Source organism: Monodon monoceros, unplaced genomic scaffold (assembly GCF_005190385.1).
Source record: "Monodon monoceros isolate NGI ecotype Baffin Bay Population unplaced genomic scaffold, NGI_Narwhal_1 Super_Scaffold_12, whole genome shotgun sequence".
Taxonomy (NCBI): Eukaryota; Metazoa; Chordata; class Mammalia; order Artiodactyla; family Monodontidae; genus Monodon; species Monodon monoceros.
Window position 1 is genome coordinate 147,399,993 of NW_021703768.1, and position 27,801 is coordinate 147,427,793.

Genomic DNA, 27,801 nt, shown 5'->3' on the forward strand with positions numbered 1-27,801 from the left:
TTGGCCTTCCGTTCCCTGCATTTCTAAACATGGCTGAGATCATGCTGCCTGTGCATTCTCATATCCTGCTTTTAAAAATAATCTTTTTCTGGTAAACAACTAATACACGGATACATTTTTTTATTTTTAAAAAAGATACATGTTCAAAATACAGAAATATATAAAGAAAAAAGTAAAAGAAGTACGTGCTTCCCACATGTCAACCACCGCAGAGGAAGCCCCTGTTAGCAATTGGGACCCCTTCACTCACCCCTATGTATCTCTGTCTGTCTGTCTGCAAACATATGTCATGTTTGGTGTTTTTTTTTTTTTTTTTTCTTTTTACATAACTGGGACCCAACTACAGGAAACCTTTCTGGGATTTCTTGTTTTTTCCATTTATGTCTTGGAGCTGTTCTTATATTACTCATAATATTAGTAAAATAATAACCACAGCTGCCATTTATTCAGCTCTTACTCGGGGGCAGGCCCTGTCCAGAATCCTTTGGCCGTGTTTGTGCCTTAAGATGAGAGGTGCTCTAGCAGAGTAGCCAAAGGGTGTGGGCTCTGGATCCAGACTCTGTGGGTTTCAACCCAAGCACCACTGTTTCTTAGCTGTGAGGTCTCAGGCAAGTTACTTAACCTCTCTGTGCGTCAGTGTCCCCCAGTATAGGATGGGTCTGATAATATTATCTTCCCCACAGGGATGTTCAGATGGTGCCTTCTTATGGAAAAGGCACTTGGAAGAGTGTCTAGCCCATAGTAAGTTCTGTTTTATTTTTTTAATCCTCGCAAACCTAGGATAGAACAAGCAACTGAGGCACAAAAAGGTTAGGTAACTTGCTCGAGGTGCCACGGTGTAGGGGGCAGAGCCAGGAACCACAGGATAGGACAGACAGGACAGCCCAGACAGCCCCAGAGCTCAGACTGCCCCTCCCCACATATGGGTTTAGCTCATTCCTTGTACCCACTGCACAGCATTCCGGAGGGGGCTGTGCCATTGACCAGTCCCCCGTTGACAAGCAGTTGGGTTGCTTCCAGTCGTCACAATTTCAAATAAGGTTGCCCAGAGCCTTGTGCACACGTCTGGATGTGTGTGCGTCTGGAGGACGGGCTCCCCGGGGGCGGAACTGCTGAGTCAGACGGGGACCTGCTTGCATTTCTTTAAATCCGAACATTACGACATCAGCATTTCCCACGCACGACAGACCCGGAAGCATCATTTTTAGTGGCGCATCACACTCCCTTCTATGGATGGGCCCTCGCATACTTCCATGCCCATTGAGGAAAACCGGGTTCTTCCCATTTTCCCCTTTTACAGTCAGCTCACTGAAAATTGCTTCCAGCTGCTCTTTCTCTGTATCGCAGCCTGCTTTCTAGCGCTCCTATCAGGGAAATCGCTGCATTTCCATAGTTTACAGGGGTCCTCGCTTGCCTCTTGGACCATCTCAGGGGAAATACAGTTGGCCTGGACCTGCCCATTTTGCACATTAGGAAGCTGAGTCACAGGAGGTGATGGAGAGTCACATTGGAGTCAGGACCAGGACTCCGGGCCCCAGGCTTCCCATTTAGTGCACTGAGGAACCCAGAAAAGTGCCCACACTCCTGGAGGGCAAGGCCTGGAGGAGCGGGCATTGGGTAAAGGAAGGTGTGAATGAATGACTGCCTGAGCCTGAATGATGCCCAGGGAACCCAGAGACTGTCTGAGATGTAGTAAGTGCTGACATTTATTATGTGCTTGCCACCTACTGAGCATCAGGCCCCGTTCTAAGCATTTTCGACACATATTAATTATCTGATCCTCCTGATTCTCCAGGGAAGCTTTAATTGTTATCCCCGCCCACTCCTCACTCCCTCCCCCCACCCCCGCCATTTACAGAGAAGGAAACCAAGGCATGGAGAGGTTAAGTGCCTCAGCCAAGGTTGCAAGCTGATAAAAGGCAGGGCCAGGATTCAGACCACCTCCCAAGCCTGAGCCTCTGCTGCCTCCCTGCAGCCTCACAGTTAGCAGGCTCTGCACCCCTGCAGCCTGCAGTCCTCCATCCCTGGCCCACTTAGCTACTGCCTTCCCCGACGCTTTCCAGCCGGCAGTGGCAGTGGCAGGGGACAGGAGCGGTCACTCGCTCTCGGTCCAGCCATCACTTTCTCCTCCTCCTCTGCTGGCTGACCCTTTCTCTGTGGCTCTGGGCCCTAGACTGTGAGCTCCTGGATGGCCGGGGGCCCTGCCTGTCCATGAAGTGGATGAATGAGGGGTCCCGAGAGGAGGGGACTGGTCCCGTTTTTCTGGATGTTTGTGACTCTTCTCTCCTTGCCTCCTGCAGTGGTCGGGCTCGACATCCAGGATGAGATGGGCAGGCACGAAGTGGGGCACATTGACAACTCGATGAAGATCCCGCTGAACAATGGGGTGGGCTGCCGCTTCGAGGGGCAGTTCAGCATCAACAAGGTACAGAGACCCTGCCTGGTCCCCTCTCACCTTGTTCCCCATCCCCGTGGTCCCCTTCCTCCCTGGAAACTGGATGGTGGAGCTGTGTGCCCACTTGCCCTCCCCTGTGTCCAGAGCCCTGACAAGCTGAGGGCCAGCATCCAGGCACCTGACGGTTCCTGCTGAGAATCCGGGGGGTTGGGTTTCAGGCTCCCTGAGGTTTGGAGCCCCAGCTGGCTGGTTCAGGAAGGAGCTACTTCTCTCCTCAACGCAGAAGGAGTGGGTGGTGAGAAGACGATAGAATTGGCAGCCCTGAGCCCAAGTGTGCGTTCTAGCCCTACCCCATCTTGGCCAAGCAATGCCCTCCAGGTCACTAGAGCTGTCTTAACCTCAGTTTTCACACCTTTAGGCTGAGGATGTGATGATATAATAATATGATACCTTCTACTTTACAAAGTGTATGTGATGATTAAATGAGCTCTTACACATTCATTCATTCAAAACACTTTTATGGAGCACCTGCTGTGTTCCAGGGTGGGTTCCTGGCTCTGGGCAATGCCTGGACTAGGTGGGCAGCGTTCTTGCACTGGCGGGGCTTCTGTTCTAGTGGAGCGAGGCAGACAGTGTGCAAGGTGAAAAGCATTTCAGTGGGTGGTAAGTGCTGTGATGAGGAATGAAGCAGGGGAGGAGTGAGAGTGGATGGGTTTGAAAGTACCTGGTCAGCTCCAAAGGACCATTCAGGTATTGCTGTTGTTTTGTCGCTAGAACCAGGAACTTCAGATCCTAAGTTAAAGGTGTGAGCGCGGTGCATTTGGGAGAGCTGGAGAATCCCGGCAGCAGCCAGCACTCCTCTCGGCTCTTTTTTCTATAAGATTTATTTATTTATTTTTGTGTGCCGGGTCTTAATTGCGGCGCACGGCATCTTCATTGCCGCACACAGGATCTTTGCTGTGGCATGTGGGATCTTTAGTTGCTGCATGCAGGCTCTTAGTTGTGGCATGCGGGATCCAGTTCCCTGACCAGGGATCGAACCCAGGCCCCCTGCATTGGAAGCACAGAGTCTTAACCACTGGACCAACAGGGAAGTCCCTTCTCGGCTCTTTTTATGTGTTATCACAGTGGAGCCTCTCAACAGCCCTGTGAGGTTGGCACCATTTTACAGATGAGGAACCTGAGACCCAGACTCAGCCAAGGTTGCACAGTTATCCCCATGTCCCACAACTCCCCTTCCCAGTCCCAGCCAGGCTGAGCCACTGGCTTCTGCCTGGCCTCCCGTAGCCTCTGCTCAGATGCCCTTCCTCTAATCCCTGCCATCTCAGTCAGAGGTTGCAAACTCACTGGCCACACACAACCCCAAAACCAGTTACATTTGCCCCATACAGTATTCAGATCCATCAGAGCCAATATCAAAAGACCGGGAGTCCAGATTTCTGGCTTTTAAAAGTCAGAGGCTCTAGCCGCACTGGGCCCGAGTTTCACTGGAAACAACGATCTGGAGCTAATGACCCCTTTAGACAGTGAGCCGTCCTTCCTGCAGTCCCCGCTGGATGGCTGCGAGGCTTGGCCCAGTTGCTTGGGACACCTGGACCTGTCTCTCTGTCTCCACGTGGTCTCCCCATGTGGTTTTCTTCCATGACAGCTCAGGGCTCCTTAAGTGCTAAAGCAGAGACTATCACTTCTGCCAAACTTTATGGCTTAACAGGAATTAGGTGCTGGCCCGGGTTCCATGGGGGAGGGGGGGACCACCCAAGGGTGCGGGTGCTGGGAGGTGTGGTTCTTGGGGACTCTCTTTGCCATTTGAAGGTTTTAAGCAGGGAAGCAGTGCAGTCAGATTTATGCTTTATAACTGCACTATCGAATACAGTAGCCACCAGCTCCATTTAAGTTGATTAAAATTAAGTAAAATTCAGGCCCCCAGTCTCACTAGCCACACTGCAGGCGCCCCATAGCCCCATGTGGCTAGTGGCTACCGTGTTAGCACAGATAAGAAACATTTCCATCATCAGGGAGAGTTCTCCTGGACAGCAAACCTTTAGAAAGATCACTCTGTCGTCTGTTTGGGGAGAGACTGGACAGGACCAAGAGCAGAGGTCACACACAGTGCTTGTGGCAGTGGCATTGGAGAGAAGGGTCCGGATTAGGGAGTGGAGTCAACAAGACTTACTGATCAGTTGGTTGTGGGTGGTGAGGGCAAGAGTGGAATCAGAGAAACCTCTTCGGTTTTTGTCTTGACAACGAGGCAGACCCATTTTCTAAGTATGGAAACTTGGGAAAGCATGGATTCTGTGCAAGGTGGGGCTGGGACTCGGTCTTTCAGTTTTGGACACATTTCATTCAGGATTCCCATTAGAGATGTTAAATTGGAAGTTGAGGGGGTGCTTGTGGAGTGCAGGAGAGAGCTCTGGGCTGGAGATGTAAATGTAGGAGTCATCGGTAAACAGATGATGGTCTTCCTAGGTCTACATCAGTGCTGTCCAAAGTGGGGCCCTCAGATTGCAGCAACATGGATGGACCTAGATGATTATTATACTAAGTGAAGTAAGTCAGACAGAGAAAGACCAATACCATACGATATCACTTATATGTGGAATCTAAAATATGGCACAAACTTATCTACAAAACAGAAACAGGCTCACAGACATAGAGAGCAGACTTGTGGTAATCAAGGGGGAGGGAGAGTGGGGAAGGGATGGATTGGGAGTTTGGGGTTAGCAGACGCAAACTATTATATATAGAATGGATAAACAGCAAGGTCCTACTGTATAGCACGGGGAACTAATTGTATTCAATATCTGTGATAAACCATAATGGAAAAGAATATTTTAAAAAGAATGTATATATGTGTATAACTGAATCACTTTGCTGTACAGCAGAGATTAACACAACATTGTAAATCCATTACACTTCAATAAAAACAAACAAAGTGAGGCCCCCAAACCAGCAGTATCAGCATCATCTGGAACTTGTTAAGAAGGCAGATTCTAGGGCTTCCCTGGTGGCGCAGTGGTTGAGAGTCCGCCTGCCGATGCAGGGGACATGGGTTCGTGCCCCGGTCCGGGAAGATCCCACATGCAGCAGAGCGGCTGGGCCCGTGAGCCATGGCCGCTGAGCCTGCGCGTCCGGAGCCTGTGCTCCGCAACGGGAGAGGCCACAACAGTGAGAGGCCCGTGTACCGCAAAAAAAAAAAGAAAGAAAAAAAGAAAAGAATGCAGATTCTCAGGCCCCACTTTGGATCTACTGAATCTGTGTTATAACAAGCCCCGCAGGGGATCCTGATGCCACTCATGTTTGAGGATCATTGGTCTAAGCTAGATGACCTAGGGAGAGGTGTAGAACGTTCTAAACCTGGGGTCCACAGACGCCCCAGGGAATGCAGATGAAATTCAAAGAGTCTGTGGACCTGTATGGGGAAGAAAATGACGTTTATTTTTACGAAGCTCTAAGTCAAATTTAGCGTTCTCTTCTATGATGAACGTAGGCAATGGACCATAGTAGCATTAGCAGCACCCTTGACCGTGTCACCAATAGAAATTGCCGATATGAACATCACATTAAAATTGTCACAGATCATTCTGAGATGCTGTTTACATTCATTGCTGTTTTGAAAGTACAGTAATTTGTTGATCCGCGACCAGGTCTCGTTATTTGCTGCATTAATAAAGACGCATGTGCAAATGTTTGATCTATTGTAATTACTGTTTAAAACATCGTTTCTTTCCTCTGTGATCCTGTGTGTTTTATGCATTCGAAACTTTTAAGGCATTTACAACGTAGGTGTCGGCAGACTGGCAACGGGTCCACGGCACCAAAAATGTAAGAACCTAAGGTCTTGATAAGGATGCAGTTTGAGGACCGATTTCTGGTGCATGCCAGTGTTTAGAAGTGGGGAGGAAAGATAGAAGGAGCAGCCAGATAGGTAGGGGGAAACCAGGGCTGAGTGGGCCCCAGAATCTGGAAGAGAACATGAATCAAAGAGGAGGGCTGGTGCTGCAAGGATGGGGTGGACCACTGACCCATGTGCTGCAGGGAAAGCCCATGTGGGAGAGAAAGGGGCCACTGCACAGCCAAACCCTTGGGATGCTGGCTGCAGTGGAGGGCACGCCTTGGAGATGAGGGAAGGCCAGTGTGGGCACAATGCAGGGAGGTGGGCGAATTGTTGGTGGGCCAGGCTCTCCTCACTCTGCCTCTGATGCCCTCTCTCTGCCCCCATCTGTGTGCCTGGAGAGCTGCTGCTCACCCACAGGCCTCGTTGACATGCGTGCCTGAGTGGGAGCCCTCCCCTGCCCCTGCCCCTCCCATCATGATCCTTATGTTGCTCTTGTCCATATCACATTCTGACTTCCTTTGACCATTGCCCCCCGCCCCCCGCCCCCGGCTCATTCACTCATACATCCTGCTCTTGAGGGTCTGCTGTGTGCCTGGCTCCACACTTGGTACTGGGGTGCAGTGCCCAGAGAAGCAACTGGTGTCCCTGCCCTTAGTGGCACTTACAGTCTATTGTGGGGTGACAGGTAAACATTCAAACAAGCCAATATATAATTTGATGAAGCAGCCAGGAAGAGAATGAAGGGGGTATTATGGTGGGGAATTGAGGAGGAGACCCACTGAGATAGGGTCATAAGGGAAGGCCTGTCTTCAGGGTTGAAGGATGGTTGAAGATGAACAGACACATTCATGTCTCCCTATTGGGGGGCCTCCCCTAGGAGGGTATGATCACCTGGGTTAAACAGATATAAACACCTCAGACGGTGAACAGGAGGGACCACGTTTACTCAGCACCGAGTATGGGGTGGGCACAGGAGAGACAGGACAACCACCCAGGAGATCGCCCAGCGCCACGCTCTCCTCAGCTTGGCAAACATGCCTCAGGCTGTGGGTGGCTTCCCTTAGGCTCCAGTGAGGCCCCCCGCTGGCTCTGGCTGAACCGGAGCTTGCTGTTTGGGGTCAGACAGACCTATGGTTGAGAATCCTGGCTACAGTGCTCACTGGTTGAATGACTGGGCAGTTTAGCCTCTCTCAGCCTTGGTTTCCTCATCTGTAAAATGGGATAATGATACTGCGCTCACAGGTTGTAAGTTGTGAACAGATTAAAATTTGTAAAGCCCATATGGCAGTAGGGATGGGACAAGTCTCGGTGCCCTTCCCCGGCTGGCCTTATCTCCTGTCAGCGGGGTGTCTGTGATCTCATCATCTGGCACCCGCCGTCACTTGGCTGCAAGTATGCTCATGAAATGTGCATGGATAACATCCAAGAAGTGGGTCTTCTCTGGTCAGGGGGCAGCTGAGATTCTAGAAGAGGGTCACACCAGCCCTCACCTTTTGGCTGCCGTCGCCCGTTGGGCTCTCACCCGACCCTTTACCAGTATTAACTCATTTAGTCCTTGTAACAGTCCTAAGGAAACAGGCACAGGGGATTAAGTGACCTGCTAAAGGGCCGGGAGCTAGGATTTGAACCCAGGCTGCCTGGCACCAGGGCCCCTGCTCTGTCTCCTGCACCCCTGCTTGTTGCTGCTTCTGGCCAGCATCTCGGTCACAGCTCAGGCCAGCCTCTGCCCCCCACCCTTGGAAGGTTAAGAGTTCGTGCCTTCCTGGAGCTCCTAGTCAAGGGGTGCTCAGATAAGAAAGCCAGCCGTGATGACAGGTGAGGTCAGCAGCTGGCCCCTGCCCCTATATCTCCCAGCATCAGGCTCATACTTGCCCTGTGGCCCCCTTATCCGTCCATCAGGAAGTCAGCCAGCAGCCGGATGTCAGAGTTCACATGTTTCAAGCTGCACCAGCAGCCCCCAGCAGGCCCCCAGCAGCCCGGAGTCCTTGCTCAATCACCCAGCCACCCTGGAGGAGGACAGGATGGGCCAGGGTTTGGGGCCTGGCTCCATCTATATGTTTTTAAAACCCGTCAGAGACAATGACGTAGGTTCCTAAGTCACAGCTCTAAAAGCGTCGTCTTTGCTTTCTTCAGCCCAGCGTGTGCTGGCGTGAGTCAGCCACCTGTGATGGATTCCATGCCGAGGGGGTGTGGGTCACTGAGTCACAGCCTCAAGGGGCAGCAGCGGGTGGCAGATGTGCGGGCGCCAGCCTCCTTGACTCACCTAACTCTGGGAGCATGAGGCCCAGACTCCAAACCCAGTTCTGAACTCCGCCCACGGCCCTGTCCATGGGAGGCCGCATGTCACTGCATAGAAAAACTCTGAAGGATGCACACCGGATGCTATTTTCTTCTTACTTCTGGGGGCGGTAGGCAATGGGGACTTTAGTTCTGACTTTATCACATGGATTTTTTTTTTTTTTTTTTTTTGCGGTACACGGGCTCTCACTGTTGTGGCCTCTCCCGTTGCGGAGCACAGGCTCCGGACGCGCAGGCTCAGCGGCCGTGGCTCACGGGCCCAGCCGCTCCGCGGCATGTGGGATCCTCCCGGACCGGGGCACGAACCCGTGCCCCCTGCATCGGCAGGCGGACTCTCAACCACTGCGCCACCAGGGAAGCCCTATCACATGGATTTTTAATAGTGAAAATATATCCAGGTATTATTTATATAAGTAAAAATGAAGTTTAAAGTATTTTTAGAATACAGTAGGGTTTTCCCCACACCCTGCCCATGTACATGCTTGTTCCCTCTTCTGGGAGGGTTCTTGTCTCTTGGCTCAAACATGTTCATCCTGTAAACCCAACCCAATAACACCTGCCATCGGCTTTGTATTCACCTCATTTAATCCTCCCATAACCTTTTTTGGTTATTATCCCCATTTTCTTGATGGAGAAACTGAGGCACAGAGTGGTTAATGACCTTGCCCAAGGTCCCACAGCTAGGAAGAGAGGATGGACTGGAGCCCGCATGTGGCCCTCACCTGCTACTCTACCACGGGTAATTGGGCCCCTGAAGCGGGCAGTGCTATCCCTCCAGGGAGATCTTGCCGAGCTGTTGTTTCTGTTCACCCCATCCAGACCCAGCAGGTTGCCCCCTCTTCCAAGCAGCCGATGACACACTTGACTGTGAGCTCACTGAGCCTGGGCCATGCCCTGTTAGCCTGGTACCTCTCACGTCAGTCCAAAGCTTAGGCCCTAGTGAAGACATTAATATTCCTGCAGGAAACCCACAACTTTGTGTTTGAGACAGGCGTGCTTACAAAATAAGCGGATGCTAAGCCGTAAACCTTATTCCTTCCTCTAGTGCAGCTCGTTAAACTTTTGTTGAGCTGGAATAAAATAAACCCTGAGTTTTTCAGTGTGGTGTTTGGGGCCTTTGCTAAACAGCCCCACCTCCCTCTTAATGCCTCTTTGTTTCCTGCTGTGGCCACTCCCCCAGGCCTCTCTTTTATTCGGGGTTCAGTAATACCAAACTCTTCTAGTTTCTTACACATGCCCACCAACTGGGCAGTTTCTGATCTCCATACTTGTTCATGCTGTTCCCTCTGCCCAAATGCCTTTCCCCTTATTCCTGAGTGATGCAGACTCATCTTCAGAGCCTTAGCACAGGTTGTTCTTTCCCCTGAGAACACCCACAGCTGCGTTGAGGGCCCTTCCCCATGGCTCCCACAGTCTTTGCATCCCTCTGGTCCAGTGTAGGTCATGCAGTCTCATTTTCTGTTCCAAGTCTGTGTCACAGCAGGCCAGGGGCTCATCCAAGGCCAGGCTTTCGTCTGGATCATTTCCCGAGCTTTGCACCTCCTCAAAGGCTGGCTCCACGTGGCCATCAGCCCAGGGCCGCTGAGGTCAATGGCCGTGGGTTGTTGTTTTTTTAATTTATTTATTATATTTTTATTTATTTTTGGCTGCGTTGGGTCTTCGTTGTGGTGCGCGGGCTTGTCATTGCGGTGACTTCTCTTGCTGTGGAGCACGGGCTCTAGGCGCACAGGCTTCACTAGTTGTGGCACACGGGCTCAGTAGTTGTGGCTCACAGGCTGTAGAGCACAGGCTCAGTAGTTGTGGCACAGGGGCTTAGTTGCTCCGCGGCATGTGGGATCGTCCCAGAGCAGGGCTCAAACCCGTGTCCCCTGCGTTGGCAGGAGGATTCTTAACCACTGCGCCACCAGGGAAGTCTGATGGCCGCGATTTTGACAGGTGACCATAGCAAGTTTCTTCACTGCTCTGAGCCTCAGTTTCCTTTTCTGTAAAATGGGAATTACCAGGTGTCAAAGCCAAAAGTGCTGTTTTAAGGATTAATGTCATTTACTCATTCTTTAATTCATCCCGTACATATTTATTAAGCACCTGCTCTGTGCCAGAGCCTGGGGAATACAGCATCAAATCAGACAAAAACCCTGCCAGCATGGAGCTTATATTCTCGTGGGAGGACACAGATGAGAACAAGATGAGGATAAGATGGTGGGTGATGCTGAGTGCTTTAGCGACGTAAGGGGCTTGGGGGATGTGGGGGTCAGTCAGGCTCCAGAGCAGAGGCCTGAGGGAGAACCATGTGGAAAAGGGTTCCAGGAAGGGGGCACAGGCACAAAGGCCCGAGGACCACACTGGCACTGTTGGTCGGCGCAGCAGGAGGCCGGCGTGGCCAGAGGGAATAAGCAGAAGAGGACGTGAGGATGTGGCTTCAACTCAAGAGAAGGGAAGCCTTGGAGGGTCCTGGGCAGAGGGGTGACGGGATCAAACATTGGGTTCAAAAGGCCCCCTCTGGCTACTGTTGGGGAAAGGCCTGGGGACCCCAAGGGCAGAAGCCCGGAGCCCAGTGGGAAGGCTGCCGCCTTGTCTGGTCTAGGGAGGCAGTGGAGGCCTGAGGGCTCAGATGCTGGGCGGCTCGAGGGTGGAGGCGACAGCATTTCCTGTTGGGTGGGACGTCAGTGTGAGAGAAAGACGGGGCCAGGATGACACCAAGGGTTGGTCTGAGTAGCTGGGAGGAGAGAGGCCCCCGGAGACTCCGTGGAGGCCTCCTCAGCGCCGTTCACTGAGTAGACATTCATTCAGTAACTCTCACTGGCTGTGCCCTGCACAGCCTTGAGACCCAGGGAGGAAAGTGGGCTGCTGTGGTCTTGCCTTAAGGAACCCCCAGTCTAGAGTGATGGGGCAGATTTGGGTGGGTGACGGTGCTGATCTGGAGTTCAAGGAAGCTTCGTTAGTCTGCAGGCCTAAAGGTCATTCCCCGACCCCCTGGGGGGGAAACAGCCAGGAAGCTGATGGTGGGCAGCTGCCTTTTTGAGCCGTGGTCTTGAGCCACGCACCCAGCTGGGTCCTTCACATGCACCCTCCCACCCACAGCCCCAGCAGTCCTCTCGGGTAGCCACTGTTGACACCCCCTTTCCACAGACGAGGAACCAGAGGCTCCTGTCAAGTTCCTCTGCCAGGAAGTGGCCAAGCTGGGATCCAAATCCAGATCTGCCTGACCGCAGGGTGAAGCCCTGCACCCCACCCTCTGGGGCAGCCGACCCAACTCCTAAACTTTCCATCTCTCCCCCAGGTCCCGGGCAACTTCCACGTGTCCACACACAGTGCCACAGCCCAGCCACAGAACCCGGACATGACCCATGTCATCCACAAGCTCTCCTTTGGGGACACGCTGCAGGTGAGAGGGGCACAGATGGGGTGGCTGGAGGTGGGTGTCCAGGGGCTGCATCACCAGAGCCTTCTGTCCTCCCTGGACATAGAGAGATGCCCTCCAGAAGGGTCATGCCCTTCGAGCCTCTGCTCCATCACACAACCCCTCTGCCTTGCTTCTGAGCATACGACTGCCGTGTCATCAACGTTGCACTCAACTTGGAACCTCGGCTTGAGACCGGGGCCTGGGGGAGGGGACTGGCTTTCATGAGCAAGTACTAAGCGCTCGTGCTTTCTCTGTGCCAGGGCAGCCTCATGAGGCAGGAGGCGGCACCGCGTCTTACAGACCTGGAGCTGGGCCCAGAGAGGCCATTTGTCCAGGGCCCCCCAGCAGGCATCTGCCTCGAGTCCAGTGCCCTGTCCGCTGTAACGTCAGCGCCCATGTCCATTGAATAGGCGTGAAGGAAGTGTCCTGAGACTCCTTGTTGTGATTTTGATGGAGAGGGCCACGTCCAGTAGGCCCGGCCCGACAGTTTCCTCCCCATGGCAGCAGACGCTGACCGCCTGATCTCTGCCAGCTGTGGGCAGGGCAGCTGTGATGTTCCATCTCTCCTCCACCCCCAGCAGCACAGTGCTGAAGGGGAATTGTGCCACACCCTGCGTGACAGAGGGAATCGAGGCTCAGAAGGGGAAGTAACCGCTCCAGCTGTGGTGCTGGCATCGTGACCCGGCTCCTGACCCCAAGCCTGGCTTGATGAGAATCCTGTTTCCTAGTTGAGGTTGCTGGGTGGGTGGCCTCCGGGCACGGTGAGCTGTGCACGGGGCCCTCGCAGGCCCACGGGCACACGCATACACACTGTTCCGACACCGTGTGCACACACGTCTGCTCAGACTCACGCACACAATCATGAGACACACACCGAAAAGTGTGCCCTGACATACGTGTGCTCATACATGCTCCCTAAGACCACCCACTGGACGGACACACACACACACACACCACCTAGAGATACACACAGACCCACCCGGCTGGGACATCTCACATACAGACCCAGAGGCACACACATGCCTGCACTGCTCCGCCCCCCATACATGCTGCATACGTCCGTGTGCGGTTGATGCTGGTTGAATGCTTTGTGCGTGCTGAGCACCTTACTTCACAAGCCCGATCCTCTTTTACCCTCTCAGCAGCCCCAGAGGTAGATACAATATATTGTCTCCATTTTTCAGATGAGGAAACTGAGGCACCGAGAGGGTAAAGCCTGGTGCAGAGCCTGGGTCTGAATCAAGAGTCTGGCTTCGGGCCGCACCGCGGGGACTGCCTCCCGTGCCCTCTCTCACTCCTTTCTCCCTTTGTGTTGCTTATGCTTCCTTCCCGGGGCACCTTTGCCCAGCCCAAGTGACCCGGTCATCGCCTTCCCAGCCTTCCTGGAGGCCCCAGAGAATTTCCTCTGGGAGACGGTGCTTGGGAACAGAGAAGGCCCAGTCTCCCTGGGCCAGACTTACTGTCTACACACTCAGTGAAGCACGGCCTGCCCTGGGACTGTGGACTCACTTCCTGCAGGTGAATTCACACAGGCTTCACACGCACACCTCCCATCTCTCCATCCAAGGGACTGCTGTGTCTACGTTCCCCAGCCTGCCTTGCTGGGTTCAAATCCTGGCTCCACCACTTAACTAGTTGTCTGATATTGGAGAAATTATTTAGCCTTGCTAAGCCTCAGTTATCTCATCTGTAAAATGGGGACAACAGTTGTACCTGCCTCATTGAATTGTAGTGAAGATAAAATGAGTTAATGCACGTGAAGCTCTTAGAACAGTTGCCTGGCACAGAGTAACCAGTCAGCGAAATGAGCTGTGGCCATTGTAGTTGTCCCCTGTGCTCTCATTCTGCACCAGGCCCTGCAGGGTAGGGTGTTGCCGGCCCACAGGGGCTCACACGGCCATGGGGGAGACAGACGTGGGATGCTCACCACCCCAGTGGGACGGGAGCTGACAAGCCACAGGGCCCTCCATATATGAGCGCTGGGCAGCACCCCAGTTGCCTTTGCAACCCACCAGCTCAGCAGATCCTCGACACAGCCGGGGAGGCAGGCACTGTGAACCCCAGTGTGCACGTGGGGAGACTGAGACCGGAGTCACGACCCGGGGCCGTGCAACTCACTGGCAGCACCACCAGAATCCACACTCCTTCCTCATGGGAACTTTCGACCTCTTCAGCCTGCACTGAAGCCTGCACTTTCTCAGCTAGAGAGCAGTGTTTAGATGACCCTTTGTTTAACCCTCACAAGAACTCCCTGAAGGCTGCTGGGTGGCATTTATTTTTCCTGAGGAAGAAACAGGGTCAGAGAAGTTCAGTAACTTGCCCAGAGTCATATACCTTGAAAACCAGGTGTGTCTGGCCCCGGGTCTTCTTTGACTGTGCCTCATAGGTTCATGGATTCATCAGACCCCCTCAAAATTTCTGCTCTGCACCAGGCTCTGTGCAAGGCTCTGGGGTAACAGCGGTGGATAAACCATACAGGATTCTTGCCCTCAAGTGAAGAAGAGATTAAATGTAAATAAATGTAGTTACAAGGGACAAGAGAAGCATAGGATTCGGGACAGTGATGTGGAGGCGGGGGCGGGGTACCCCCAAGCCTGGGAGGTCAGGGAGGGCTTCCCTGAGGAGGTGACATCTGAGCCACGCGCTAAAGGGTGAGAAGGATTTAGCCAAGCACAGGACAGGGAAGTCTTGCATATCACCCCTGTCCTAGAGAACCCACTCTGTGGCACATCCAACCAGTCATTTTCATAGAAAAGACCCTCAAGGTCACTTTCAGAAAAAATGGATCAGCAAGTGTCCATGACATCAGAATGATGTTCTGTACATGAGATTCCAGAGGCTCATCAGAGTCAGCAGAGAGGGCTCAGCAGTGTCCATCTGGAGGGGGGAGCAGAGTTTTAGGTGGAGCGAGAGACCCACGATAGGTTTAGGAAGGTGGGGGCTGACCCAGGCCGGTGGGTGTCATAGAAAGAGCACCCACCTGCCATGTGGAAGACTGGCCGTGAGGCAAGGCTGCAGGTAGGGAGGTGAGGAAAGGGCTACAGCCAAGGCCAGGGGACAGGAGGAGAAGAGAGGAGGAAGAGGGGCAGCCTTGCATTACTGTCTGCTGCTATAGTACAGGACAGTAATAGCCTTCCGCTTGGCCCTTATGGCGGAAATAGGATGTTTTAAAGATGTAGAACACTTAGCTGAGGATTTGTCTATCCATCCATCATCCATTCAACAAGTAATTATTGAGCACCTACTACGTGCCAGGCCTTGCACATATCGGTGAGGATGAGCGTGGTCCTGCCCACGTGAAGTATTGTATAGTCTGGAGGGGAGGACAGAAATGAATCAGATAATCGTACAAATGAATGTCAGATAAAACCCTGACATGCAACGATGTGAGGGACTATTCTAGCACTCTTGCCTCTACAGCCACTGTCCTCTTGGGTTAGAAACCAAGTCTTTAGACAGTCAATCCCGAGGCAGCAATGGACAAGCTTTCCTCTGAGCTTCTTAAGTGTGCAGTTGTGTTAAGTGCTCGATAAACATCAGCGACCTGAGGCCAGGATCAGGGTCAGGTCACCCACTGTTCCTGGAGTGGCCCTCGCTGCAGGAGCCTGTCCCCTCCTACCTCTCTGACCTCTTTCCTTTCCACTCCTCACCCCCTTCCTCTCTAGGGCTTCACGGGCTCTGCTTCTCAGTCTCCAGACTCATGTGTTTGCATGAGCTACTGGCGTGGTTAACTTCCCACTTTCCTACAAATCTTGGTGTCAGTGTTACTTCCCCCAGGAAGCCCTCCAGGATGCCTACCCCAGCAGCTCCTGTTAACCATGCCCATGATGACATGCTCCATGTATCGGGCATACTTTGTCCTGCTTTAGATTCTCCTTGAGGCTGACCTGGTTTCCCGTTTGTCCTCAGAGGAGAGGTGGGACGTGGCCTTCAGCCCTTGCCAGGGGGACACAGCTGGGCCGGCTGCCGTGAGGAGGAGTGTCTTCACAACTGCTATATGTTCCCCACAGCAGACAGGGTCGGAGGCCAGCAGCCCTGGGTCCTCTTTCAGAGGGCTGTGGGAGGTCTCAGGAGGAGCATTGCTGAGACCCAGCTCTACCTTTGCTTGAGTTTTCTGTGTGCCTTAATGGAAAGAGCCATTCCATGTAGGCTTGAGGTCAGACAGACCTGAATTCAGAGTTCAGTTCAGCCACTTACCAGTTGTGAGATGCTGGACAAATTTTGGTGCTTCTCCAAGCTTTGGTTTGCTCTTCTGTAAAGTGGGCCCATGGTCCATCATTAGGGGCATTAAATGAGATGACGCTAAGTACCCAGGACTGACTGTCTCATAGTAAGTGCTCAAGATGGGAAGCAAACTAGTGCCTACCATGTGTCAGGCCTCTGCCGCGTCTGTATCGTGCTCCCCACGACGTCTCTACGAGACAGACCATGCGGGATCCCCGTTTTACACACGGGTAAGGTCCCTAGACCAGGTTGTACCTGGCCATTCTCCCACAGCCAGGACCAAGCCTAGAGGTGGTAGCATCCTGGGGTCAGTCCCTCACTGTGCTTCTCCACAGGTCCAGAACGTCCACGGAGCTTTCAACGCTCTCGGGGGAGCAGACAGACTCACCTCCAACCGTATGTACCCCATACCCACACTGGGAACAGCTTTCTGCCCCAAGATTCCCAGTGCAGCAGGGAGGGAACGGGGTGGAGAGGGAGGGAACGTTTACCAAGCCCTCGCTGTAAGCCAAGCTCTTAATGCTTCATTCCCGCAGCTAGCCTGTGAGGAAGTGGAATTATCCCCATCTCACAGAGAAGGGAAGAAAAGTGACTTGTCGTGGCAGTCCTAGGCACATCATCACTGCTCCGTGAATACCGGATGTTATCATTATTATTATCGTTACTGCCACATAATTGTTGTCAGTTGAGATAATCACCCTAGATCCCACAGGGAGTGGTGACAGAGCCAGAATTCATCCTGGCTCCAAGTGGCACCGTGAGAACAGGGCTGTGGGTGGCTCAGCCAGATCTGGCCACCTGGGCTGCCCCCCCCCCCCCCCCCTCCTCCTGCTTCAGCCCCTCCCACCCACAAATGGCCCCTCCCTGAGCCTCCTCCCCGCAGGGCTCCCTGGCACCTTGGCCCAGATTAAAGAGCGTGCCACATCTTTACAGACCTGCAGAAGAGCACATATACCTACACACCTGTGCAGACGCACGTGGGGCCTTGCACAGAACGGGCCTGGGAGGTCTGTCTGCTCAAGCGGATCCACCCACTGGGTTCTGTAGGACAGGTTACCAAGGCTTTTCTTATTTCCTCACCTGAGCTCACCTTTTCACCCATATGTCCTTAATCGTTTCTTAAAATACATTCACAGGCAGACCTCGGAGACATTATGGGATCAGTTCCAGGCCACCTCAGTGAAGTGAATAATGCAATAAAACAAATCACAGGAATTTTTTGGTTTCCCAGTACATAGGAAATTTATGTTCACACTACACTGAAGCCTGTTTAGTGTGCAGTAGCATTATGTCTTTAAAAACAATGTAAATACCTTAATTTAAAAATACTTTATTGCTAAAAAATGCTAACCGGCATCTGACAACACAGGGTTACCACAAACCTTCAATTTGTAAAAAAAAAAACAAAAAACAAAAAAACACAGTGTCTTTGACGGGCAATAAAGTGAAGCAATGAAACGAGGTGTGCCTGTACTCTCTACCAGCCTAAGCATGGAATGGAATTGGGATAATCCAAGCAAAAGAGGACTGCCCTCCATGACCTGCCCCAACAAATCAAGCTTCTCATTTCTCCGTGTCCCTGGGAATCCTTGCCCGTGAGCAGAAGTCATTTTTTCCAAGCAGCTTACCTTCTGATTTTTGTGCCTGGTGTTATATCATAACCACAGTTCGTGTAGAGTTTTTCCACTGGTAATGGAGGCACGGTTGCCCATCTAGCAGCTCTGCTGTGCTTTAAGGCACTGTCTTCTCACGGAAAACGTCTGGTTTCTACCTTTTCACCATTGCAGTAACGCCTCTGATATTTACAAGACTTGCTTTACATTTATCGTATTGTTTCCCAGCTGGGTCCGTACCCACTCAAGCTGCTTCCCGCAGCGTGTCAGTGTGTAACTGCGCCCCCTGGTCTTCACGCAGATGTCTGATTATACTGGAGGGAGACGATTCTTCGTATGGTGGGGTGTTCATCGTGGTTCTGCGTGCGGGCAGCGTGCTGTCCCGAGGGGCCTGTCCCCACCTGCTTGCAATTAGCCTGGACCTCTCAGCTGCCTGATGTTGGAAGAAGATCAAGCTAGGAAGGCCCCAGGGTGTGCAGGCTGATGGAGGGTGTGGGCAGAAAACCTTTCCTGCTCCCGGGCTACTGACGAAAGCCATCTCAGGCTGGCTTCAGTGGAAAGAGAGATGCATGAGATGCACCAGACAGCCGGGGTAGAGCGGGCTCTCATTTCCTCAGCTCTCAAGCCTGGTACGCCCCGCAACCCCGTCCCCGCCGCTTGTCCCTCTGCTCTCAGGTCCTCCATGGGGGGCTGCTTCTTGTCATTCAGGTCTCAGCTCAAATGCCACCACCTCAGAGAGACCCTCCCTGACCACCTTTTGTACAATAGCCCCCAGGCCTAGCAACACACCTGTTTTTCTTCCTGGCACAGATCACTCTGTTTGAAGATACTGGCAGTGACTCTTGTACCAAAGGCCTTAAAATTGGTCATTGCCTTTGAGTCATCAATTCTACTTAGAGGAGAGTGAGCTAAGGAAACAAATACGAGAGTGTGCAAGGATTTAGGAAAATAATGGTCGTTTAGGTCATTGTTTATAAGAGTGAAAATGAGCCGCAGCGTCAGTGTCTGGCCCCAGGGGCCTGGTCGAGCACACTGTGCATGGCCTTGCTGGGGGATGAGCGCAGTGACCGTGATGTGTCAGAACCTCACTGGCGTTCAGGCAGCCAGCACCTATTGAGCACCTGCTATGTGCCAGGCGCTGTGCGAGGGGATATGGCGATGGGTAAAACCAATGTCCTAGACCTTACGCTGTATCTTAGACCTGAAACAGCGTCCATGGTGTTCAGTTCTCAGAAGAAGGTTCAGTACGATCCAATTTTATATTTATGTTTAGGGGAATAGAAATATAAGTATAAATAGAAATCTAGCAGTGTCTACATGAGAATGCGAATCTCCGATTTTCTGTGGAGGGTGGCTTTGTGGGTGGTATCTTCTTACGATCATCTGTGTGTTTTACAAATTTGAACAGAACTATTACAGGTGTGATTTTCATGAGGCGTTCACTCTCTCGTTCCTTCAGGTTTTTAACGCGGGGCCGTGGGCATTTGGAACTCCGTATTTCAAGTGTGGTCTCTGTGCTCCTGGCTTAAAATACAGATTCTGAGCCCCACCCCAGACCCACTGAACAGAACCCTTGGGGTGAGGCCCGGGTGTCTGCCTTTTAAATCCTGGGTGGCCCTAGTGCTCCTGAAATCTGAGCACCGGTGGGGTTGAGCAGAGGGATGTTGGGGTCTTCATGGGCTTAGCCCTGAGGCTGCAGGACATTTCCCAGGTTTTTAGAGGAGTCAGGTCTCAAGAGGGTTCAAGAAACACCACCCTTTCCTTACCAAGACGCAGTGTTGGCAGGAAGAGGCTGTGAACACCGTCTACGTCCCCTACCCTTTCACAGAAGATGAGTCCAAAGACTCAGGACTGACTCAGCCAGGAGACCAGGATTAGAGCCCACAAGCCTGAATTTCTGTGTTGTTTTAGCTGCGTGGTCCCTGACCCGAGATTCTAGAAGGCAACAATAGAGGGGTCTGTGAGCTTCTCCCAGCATCCCAGAAGACCCAAGGGAATATCACCTTTCCCGGGATGCTATGTAGCAGCTTTGGGCCAGCATTCCATCAGCCTAGTGTTTGATTCCGGTTACCTCATGCTTATCAGAAGCTGATTCATCTGTTCTTCTGTTCACGTCTCTGTCCAGTCAGCCCTCCATGCATTCATTCATTCAATAAGCGTTTGCCACCGTCCACTTCGTACCAGGCCTTGCGCAGGGTTCTAGGGACACAGAGATGAGCATGGCTCAGTCCCTGCCCTCCGCAGTCTCCGCCATCCAGTGGGGAAGGGGTAAGAGTTACAGTGGAATATGACAGGACCAGGTGGAGGAAGAACTAATCTCCCGTTAATTGAAAATGGGGAAAGAAATTAATCAGTCATTATAGATAGGTGCAGTTTTTCTGGTTGGTGGATTCTTTTTTAAAACTTGAACCCAGTTTTTCCCCAAAGTAACAGTATTCAAACAGGACGAGAGGGTGCACAACAAAATGTGACCTTTATCAAATCCTGCCTCCTGTCCCGCCCCCCACCAGAGGCTAGAACCACAGATAGTTTCTTGGGCATCTTTTCAGAAAATTCTTCTCTACATTCTTCACGCAGGTAGAGGAGTGAGTCTTCCCTGCCCCCAATACATGGAAACATGTTATTCACCCTGGTCCCTAACTTAGTTCTTTTCACTCAGTGATACCCCCTGGGAGAGTGGCCTCTTCCACACACCCCTTCTCACCAGCTGCCCTGTGGATGGACATTAGGGTTGTTATTAGAATTGAACATTATATACAGTGCAGGAGAAAAGATCCTGACCGATGGAGTCTTTCGATTCCTGGTGCCCAAAGGGAGAAATGATGAGGGGTCGTTTGGTGGTGAAATTGTGCAGACTGAGTACCTCCCCACACCCCGCAACGGCAAGCAGGTTTAGGGTTGAAACGAGCTGCCGGCCGGGCAGTACCCATCCCCCTGCCTCATGCTACTGTGTCCTTCCCGCAGCCCTCGCCTCCCACGACTACATCTTGAAGATCGTGCCCACGGTTTACGAGGACAAGAGTGGCAAGCAGCGGTACTCTTATCAGTACACGGTGGCCAACAAGGTACATGGGTGGCAGCTGCGTGCAATAGCGCCCTCTGCTGGTTGAGAGCCGAGGTGACAAGTGTCTGGGCGCGGTCTCCTCTGATTCCCTTCAACGGGCCTTTCCTGGAGGGGTGATCTACCCTGGGTAAAGATGGGAGGCCAGTCTCAGAGTCAAGGGGAGGAAATCGAACCGGGTCATAGGGTGTGATCTGTTGGAGAAAGAGCAGGCAGGTGACCTGTCCCAAAGGTCTAGGGCTTGGAGACATCTCCGCTGCCCTGTATCTGGCCCTGATTATTCAGGCACGGGACCCTGATTGGTTAGCACACAACAGATGCTCTGGCTCGTGGGGCACAAGCTCGTTATCCAGAATCATGAGGCTCTGGAATTACACCAGATGGCTGTTGGTTAACAGGTATGTCCCAGGACCCCGATACTCAAATTCACGGAGATGCAGGCAGGCCTTGGTGGGAAGCAAAGCACAGTCAGAGCCAGCAGAATGGGGTGACAGACAGTGGTTTCAAGCCAAGACAGCCTCAGTCTCCCTGGAGATGACCCTGCCATGGGACATGAATGGTTGAAGCCCATGGGTTGAGGCATCCCCAATAGACCCCTTTACACCAGGACTCTCCTTCTTCTTCTGTTCCAGGACCGCCCAGACCCCTTAAGGTGGTATATTGTTTGGCTCTAATAATAATAATAGTAAGAGTAGTAGCTATCATTTATGGATTACTTACCATGGGCTGCACATTATGCTAAGCTCTCTACCTCCACCATCTTTTTCAGTCATCAAGGCAGCTCTGACATTGGGACTATTACTGTCCCCATTTTACAGATTTGGCCACTGAGGCACTGAGAGGTGGTCCTGGAGCTATAACATGGCTGAATGGGGATTAGAACCAGCTTCTCCTCCAGCTCCAAAACCTGCTCTCTTGATCACATCACCTGTTCAGCCTGAACCAGGGGCCTCTGAGTCTGCCAGGCTGGGAGCTACTCTCTCTTGGGTGACTTGGGGTCCCTCTACTCTGCTCCACCTACACTGATGCTCTGGTGTATCTCTCCGAGGCAGAGGGGTGCTGTTTCTTGGAGGGCGTCTCACTGGAACCCTCAAGCGCTGACAGCATCTGACAAATGGGAGCAAGTGGAGGCAGTGTGAACAGAAAGAGTGTGGGCTGTGGAGCAAACTTCCGTTTCAAACCTGGCTCGGTCACTCACTAGCTCTGTCACCTGGGACAAGTCACGTAACCGCTCTGTGCCTCAGTTTACTCATTTGTAAAACGGGGACGGTGCCCACCTCATAAGGTCGCTGTCAGATGAGGCAGTGTTTTTAAAACCACCGAACCCACAAAGAAGCCTTCGGCAAATGGTACCTACTGCCGCTGTTTTTTATTATTTTCCTCTGTCCCTCAGCTCTGGGCTGTGACCCAGACAGTCACCCTGCCCCATGAGCTCTCCCTGGGGAAAGCTGATCTTGTTTTGCCCAAGGCTCCTTCCCTTGAGGCTTTGGCAAAGGCCCATCAGCCAGGACAGCTTGCTCAGCTCCCTCTGCGGCCTCAGCCCTGGCCCGCACTGTGAGCGCGTGAGGCTGCGCCCATCGGGGCCAGTGGCAGTCCAGCAGAGGAGGCAAGTTTCAGGGTTGTCCTTAAAGAAGCTGCACGGCTTGGGCCTTAGCATTTGGGGTTGGGGCTAAAGTCTGGTCTCCAGTTGCTGAGGACAAATGAGACTAACCGAGAGGTTTTCAGCGTCCTGAAGTGGGGGCCCTGTTAATTCAGCCCCTTGGCATCCTTGGAGTCCCGGCCAATGCTTTCTGAGGAAGGCATGTGGTGGGGCTGTGCCCTCTGACTTTCCAGTTCTGTGTGTTCCTTCTTTGAAGAAGCTTACTCCCCACATCTCACTCACACACACGCACACCCCCCTCAGGATGTCATGAGGACTGTCCCCTCCTTGCCAAGCTGTCCAGACACCCCTGGGGAGATTGAGCCATTCGTTCATGGTGCTGCAGTATTGCACATATTTTTACATGCCTCCTTCTCCAGACTGTGGGTCCCTCTGGGGATGGGGCAGAGCGTACTCCCCTCAGGGTCCCCAGCAACCAGCAAGGGGCCAGCACGCAGGAGAGGTGCTCAGTGAACTGTCACTGAATAAACAAATGGATTCTGCATAGCCCAGGAGTTGAAGGGAGAAATAGGCCTTTAGTCAAACTGAGCCCACTCACACTTGTCCTTTGACAGCTCTGCTCTCCTATTTTGATTCTGGTGCTGCTTCCAAGGTCATGCAGTCCATTTCCAAGCAGTCCAAAGGGTCCAAAATGCTTCCAGTGAATGGTGGCCATCCAGATGCTGATGGCAGAGCTACTGGGGGGAAGGGTGTGAGAGGAGGGGTCCGTGGAGCCTGACTCTGCGGGGGGAGGGAGGGAGAAGAGCCCGTTCTTGTGGGTTTCTGGGGACCCTCTGCCACCCATCCCCCCCATCCCCCACGCGACAGGGTTTGAACCTGAGTCTCACATCCCCAACCCCTGTCCGCTCTTCTTGCACCTCAGGAGTACGTCGCCTACAGCCACACTGGCCGCATCATCCCCGCCATCTGGTTCCGCTATGACCTAAGCCCCATCACGGTCAAGTACACGGAGAGACGGCAGCCTCTGTACAGGTTCATCACCACGGTGAGTGGGCAGGGTGCCTGCTGTGAGCACCCCAGCCGGTCCTCCAAGAAGCAGGATGCAGCCCACAGGGCTAGGGGCTCAGCCTGTCCACACAAGGCTGGGACCTCTAGGATGTTTAGAAATGTCATCAGAAGCACATCAATATCGATGGCATTTCATCAAGAAACTCTTTTCCAGATGGGAATGCCACTCAATCACTTCGTTCCTTAAGCAGTTCCATCTTTATGTGGCTCAGTGAGATGTTCCTGATTTTCTCCAGTTTTTTATTTTTATGGAAATTATTCTTAGCAGGGCGTATCCTTTTCTGTGTAAGTTTTACAGTGAAGATTTCACTCATTTTTTTCCATGTCTATTTTCTAACTCTACGGGCTGATATTATCAGGTTTTTTTCTTTCTTTCCTTCCTGCCTGTTCTCTTTTTTCTTTTTTGCCATTGTCTCCCCCAAGTCCAATCTTCTGTGAGGCAGCTTCAAGCTGATGTCAGTTTTCTTTGATGCTGACTATTTCTATCAAGTACTATCCTGGCTTCCCATTGAAAACGTCCTTGGGGTCAGAACAGCCAGGTCACAGTGCCCTGCTCCAACCAAGAGGCCTGGAGAAATTCGGTAAGCCAGAGTCAGTGAAGGTGGAAGAGATGAGGTGATTTTCCCTCCCTCTTAGATTTAGAAACTGCTTTTCTACCTCTTCATACTTTTAATAGTGATTCAGAATTCGGTGTCCAGTCTTGGCTCTTTCATTTCCTACTCTGACTACGTCTGTATTAGGACTCTTGTTACAGAAGAGACAGGACCCCACATCAAGCTGGCTTGAAGGATAAGTGGGCTTCAGGTATGGCTAGATCCAGGTACAAATGTCTGGAATAGGTCTGTCTTCATCCTGCTCTCCTCTGTACTGGCTTCATTTTCACATAAAATTTACCAGTAGAAAGTACCTCTTTCTCAGTAACCCTACCCCAAGTTTTGGGTAGAATGGCACTGTCATTGGCCTGGCTCAGGTCCCATGCTATCCTTGTGGCCTGGAGAATGAATGGTGTGCTCCAGTTGGCCAGCCCCACCCAGACTGCAAGGACCAAGATTACGAGGGGGTGGGGTTCCGCCAAAGAAAAATCAGAGGCCAGTTACCAGAAGAGGAAAGACTGGATGCTAGGCGGCCAAAAGGCCAGATGTCCACTATAAGGTCTCCATCTTATAATTGATGAAATAGGAATAACAGTCCCTACTTTTCCTACCTCCCAGGGCCTTGTGGGACTCAAAGCAGATTACGAAAGGGAAGCTCTGAAATTATAGAAAACCATGTGGATACAAAGGGTGTCAAAATTTGGTGCTTATATGAGCCTCTAAACGGCCTTTTACTGTTCCCTGACTCCATAAAGATTTGAAACTTCTGATCTACCAAGGGCACCTAACATAAAGCTAAAACACCAGACACAGATTGGGAGAAGATATTTGCCACACATATGAGGAAGAAGTATGCTTCAGAATTTATACGTTTAAAAAAAAAATTCCTACAAATCAGTAAGAAAAAGTGACCAAAAAAAAAAATAGGTACGGACTTGACCATTGACAGAAGAGACCATACTGGCAGTGGAAAGACGCCCAAGTTTACTAGAAATCGGAGGAATGAGATTCAAAACAACCCAATTCGGTCCTATCAGATTGGCAGAAGTTAAAGACCTGCCACTGTAAAGATTGGGAGGATGCAAAGCAAGGGGACCTGTGTATACTCTCTGGTGTAAATAGGGTTGGCCACTTTGGAGGGATACGTATTAACCCTTTGGCTCCAAATCAGGGAATCTGTGAGCAAGTGATTCTACCCAAGGCCCCACGGGTAGCACACTAAGTGGGTCTTGGTGCCGATTCTCAGCCAGTACTCTTACTGCATACCCAAAATTGGACAGAAGCGAAGACACAGGGAGGTACCTCTGCGTGGGCGTGGTCTGCATCTCAGAGGCCCTGGGGTCTGCGGCCTTGATGGTGGCAGAGAAACCCCTGTGCCCACACCTCACTATAGGGTCGGGAAGGATCTTCATGGCCCCCTTCCTGTTTCCCCTGCATTCCAGACAGCTGAGGCTCTGAGTGTTGAGATCCCTTGGTAAGTGGCTGAGAAATGAAGCGACTTCATTTATTTGTTAAATGTTTGAGAAACTTTACCATGCGCCAGGCCCTGTGCTTTGCAGCAGGGATAACAAGTTAGATGCAATCCCTGCTCTTAAGCTGCTCCCCAGCTGGTGGGGGAGATGGGCGAGCACACAGAACTGCAGTCCCATCCAGCAGGGGCTCCGATGGAGCTGTGCACCAGGTACCCCAGTGGCAGACTCCCTTCTGTTTGGAAGGTTCAGAGAAGGAAACCCCAAGATGGGTCTTGAAGGGTGAGGAGACGTTTTTTTAGAGTGGTGAGTGAGGGAGAGAGGTTCTTAGCAAAGGGAATAGTACATGCCAGGGTGCCCAACGTAGCTTCTTGTGAAGGCCATGTGGCTTCTTTCAATGGGGAAGGAATTCTGAGAGCTGGAGGTCCCAAAAACCCCAGGGGAGGAGCTCGTCCTGCATCACCCAGAGGCCTTCTCCTCCTCCTTTTGGCCACCAGCCCCTCCTGCACCCCAGCCCTGCCCGCCTCCACCTGAGTGGGGGCCGTGCTGCTGGGAACCTCCTGACATCATTAGCCTGGTGGTTTTTCTGAAGGCCCCATGCTGCCATTTTGGTTGCCACGACAACCATGGGGTCAGCCCAGAGTGAGCCAGCTGGCTGTCCCTGGCAGATGGCGTCATTGTGGAGCTTCAGAGGCCTCTGTCACAGGGCGGCAGATGTGGGGATGACGCTTGCACACAGACACACAAGCACAAAGGCCCCCGGGAGCCCTCGCCAGGCAGGGTGGAGGTGGGATGGAAATGGAGGCACCTGCTGTGACTTCTCTTTCTCTCTTTATGAAATCAAACACTTGTGTGCATTGGGGGCCTCTGCAAATAGCTCCTCAGAGGGGCTGCTGAAGAGGGGGCTTAGGCCAGGATGTTGTCATGTGGCGGCTGCAGGGCTGCGGCGGCAGCTGTGGGTGGGCTGGAATGAGGGGTGGGTGCAGCCGGGGGCGGGGGAGTGGGTGTGGAGGGGAGAGGCATTCTAAGTAACAAGTACCTGGCTTAGTCGGGGTTGCCCCTTCCAGGCTCTTATGGTCTGGAAAGGACCTTTTTTTCATGCCCTGCCTGAACAGAGGGGACGCCCTCCTCCTGGAAGCCTCCAGCAGGCTGCCCGGGCTCCTCTCTGGACACCCAGGGCACCTTGCTCAGACCTCCACTTTGTGCTGTTCCAGAAAATTCCACCACTGAGAGAATAAAACAGATGGTGTTTAACAACATGAAAGGGATCCCTTTCAAAGTGCCCCCTCCCACACATGCACATTTGTCCCCTACCCCTGCCACTTGCTGAAGCCCCTTTTTGGAGATGGCCTTCAAGTGGGTGGTGGTGACAGATCGGGTGGCTTTGGAGGTGTCACATCACTTTCCTTGTGTGTGTTTTATTCTATTTGGGGGGAGCAACCAGAAGTCACCAAGTACCGAATTGGGTCCGTATGGCCATGGCATTTTTTGTCCACGAAAAAGTAGCACTGGTGATGATGACATGCCCCCTTTGGATAACAGGGGTAGCTGAGTTAAACATCATCCCTGCCCTCGAGGTGCTCCTTGCCAGTGAAATAATCCCCCAAAGTTTAGATTGCATTTCATAGTTGCCAGGCCTGATTATGATGAGCTCCAGGCCTGACTCACCTCTGTGTCCCTAGCGTCCGGCACAGGCCTTGGCCTGGATGTCGGTGCTTAGAAATATACAAGGGATAACTGCTCAAAGAAGTGATCATATAGCCGCACTTATTAAGCATCTACTAGGTGCCAGGTAATTTTACAGTCCTCCCCTTTAACCCTCCCAGGAACCCTCCAAGGTAGATGCTATCATTCCTGTTTCAGATATGAATTAATGGAGGCCCAGAGAGGTAAAGAAACTCTTCCAAGATCTCACAGCCAAGAAAGTCGGGGCTGAGACTTGAGCCCCAGACTTGCCTCTGCCACATCCTCCCGTCACCAGCTTGGGAGGCTTCATTTTCCAAAACAAAGGCTCTCAAGGATGTTCCAACAACAGAGCCCCCCCAGAAGCCATGGAGCCCTTGGTAGCACACCAGGATCATTTGATACAGTGACTTCTGTCCTGGGAATCAAGAAGAAATATTATAGCAGGAAACAAGGCAATATTATGAGCATGTGTGATAAAATCACAGTCACGCCCATGCAAACCATAAAAAAAGCAAACTGTCCGTCTAAGACTGCTTGGCTGGTGGTGCACAGGTTT

At 52.2% G+C, this 27,801-nt stretch overlaps 1 protein-coding gene across 1 annotated transcript in view; it reads left to right on the top strand.

Moving 5' to 3' along the window:
• Positions 1 to 27,801, top strand: part of ERGIC1 (endoplasmic reticulum-golgi intermediate compartment 1) — a 106,187-nt gene that overhangs the window by 69,921 nt on the left and 8,465 nt on the right. Inside the window, exons 5-9 of the mRNA XM_029219219.1 lie at positions 2,301 to 2,425; positions 11,809 to 11,913; positions 16,491 to 16,551; positions 20,733 to 20,833; positions 23,352 to 23,474. Of these exons, the coding sequence (XP_029075052.1) occupies positions 2,301 to 2,425; positions 11,809 to 11,913; positions 16,491 to 16,551; positions 20,733 to 20,833; positions 23,352 to 23,474 (515 nt within the window). The remainder of the gene's footprint in view (positions 1 to 2,300; positions 2,426 to 11,808; positions 11,914 to 16,490; positions 16,552 to 20,732; positions 20,834 to 23,351; positions 23,475 to 27,801) is intronic.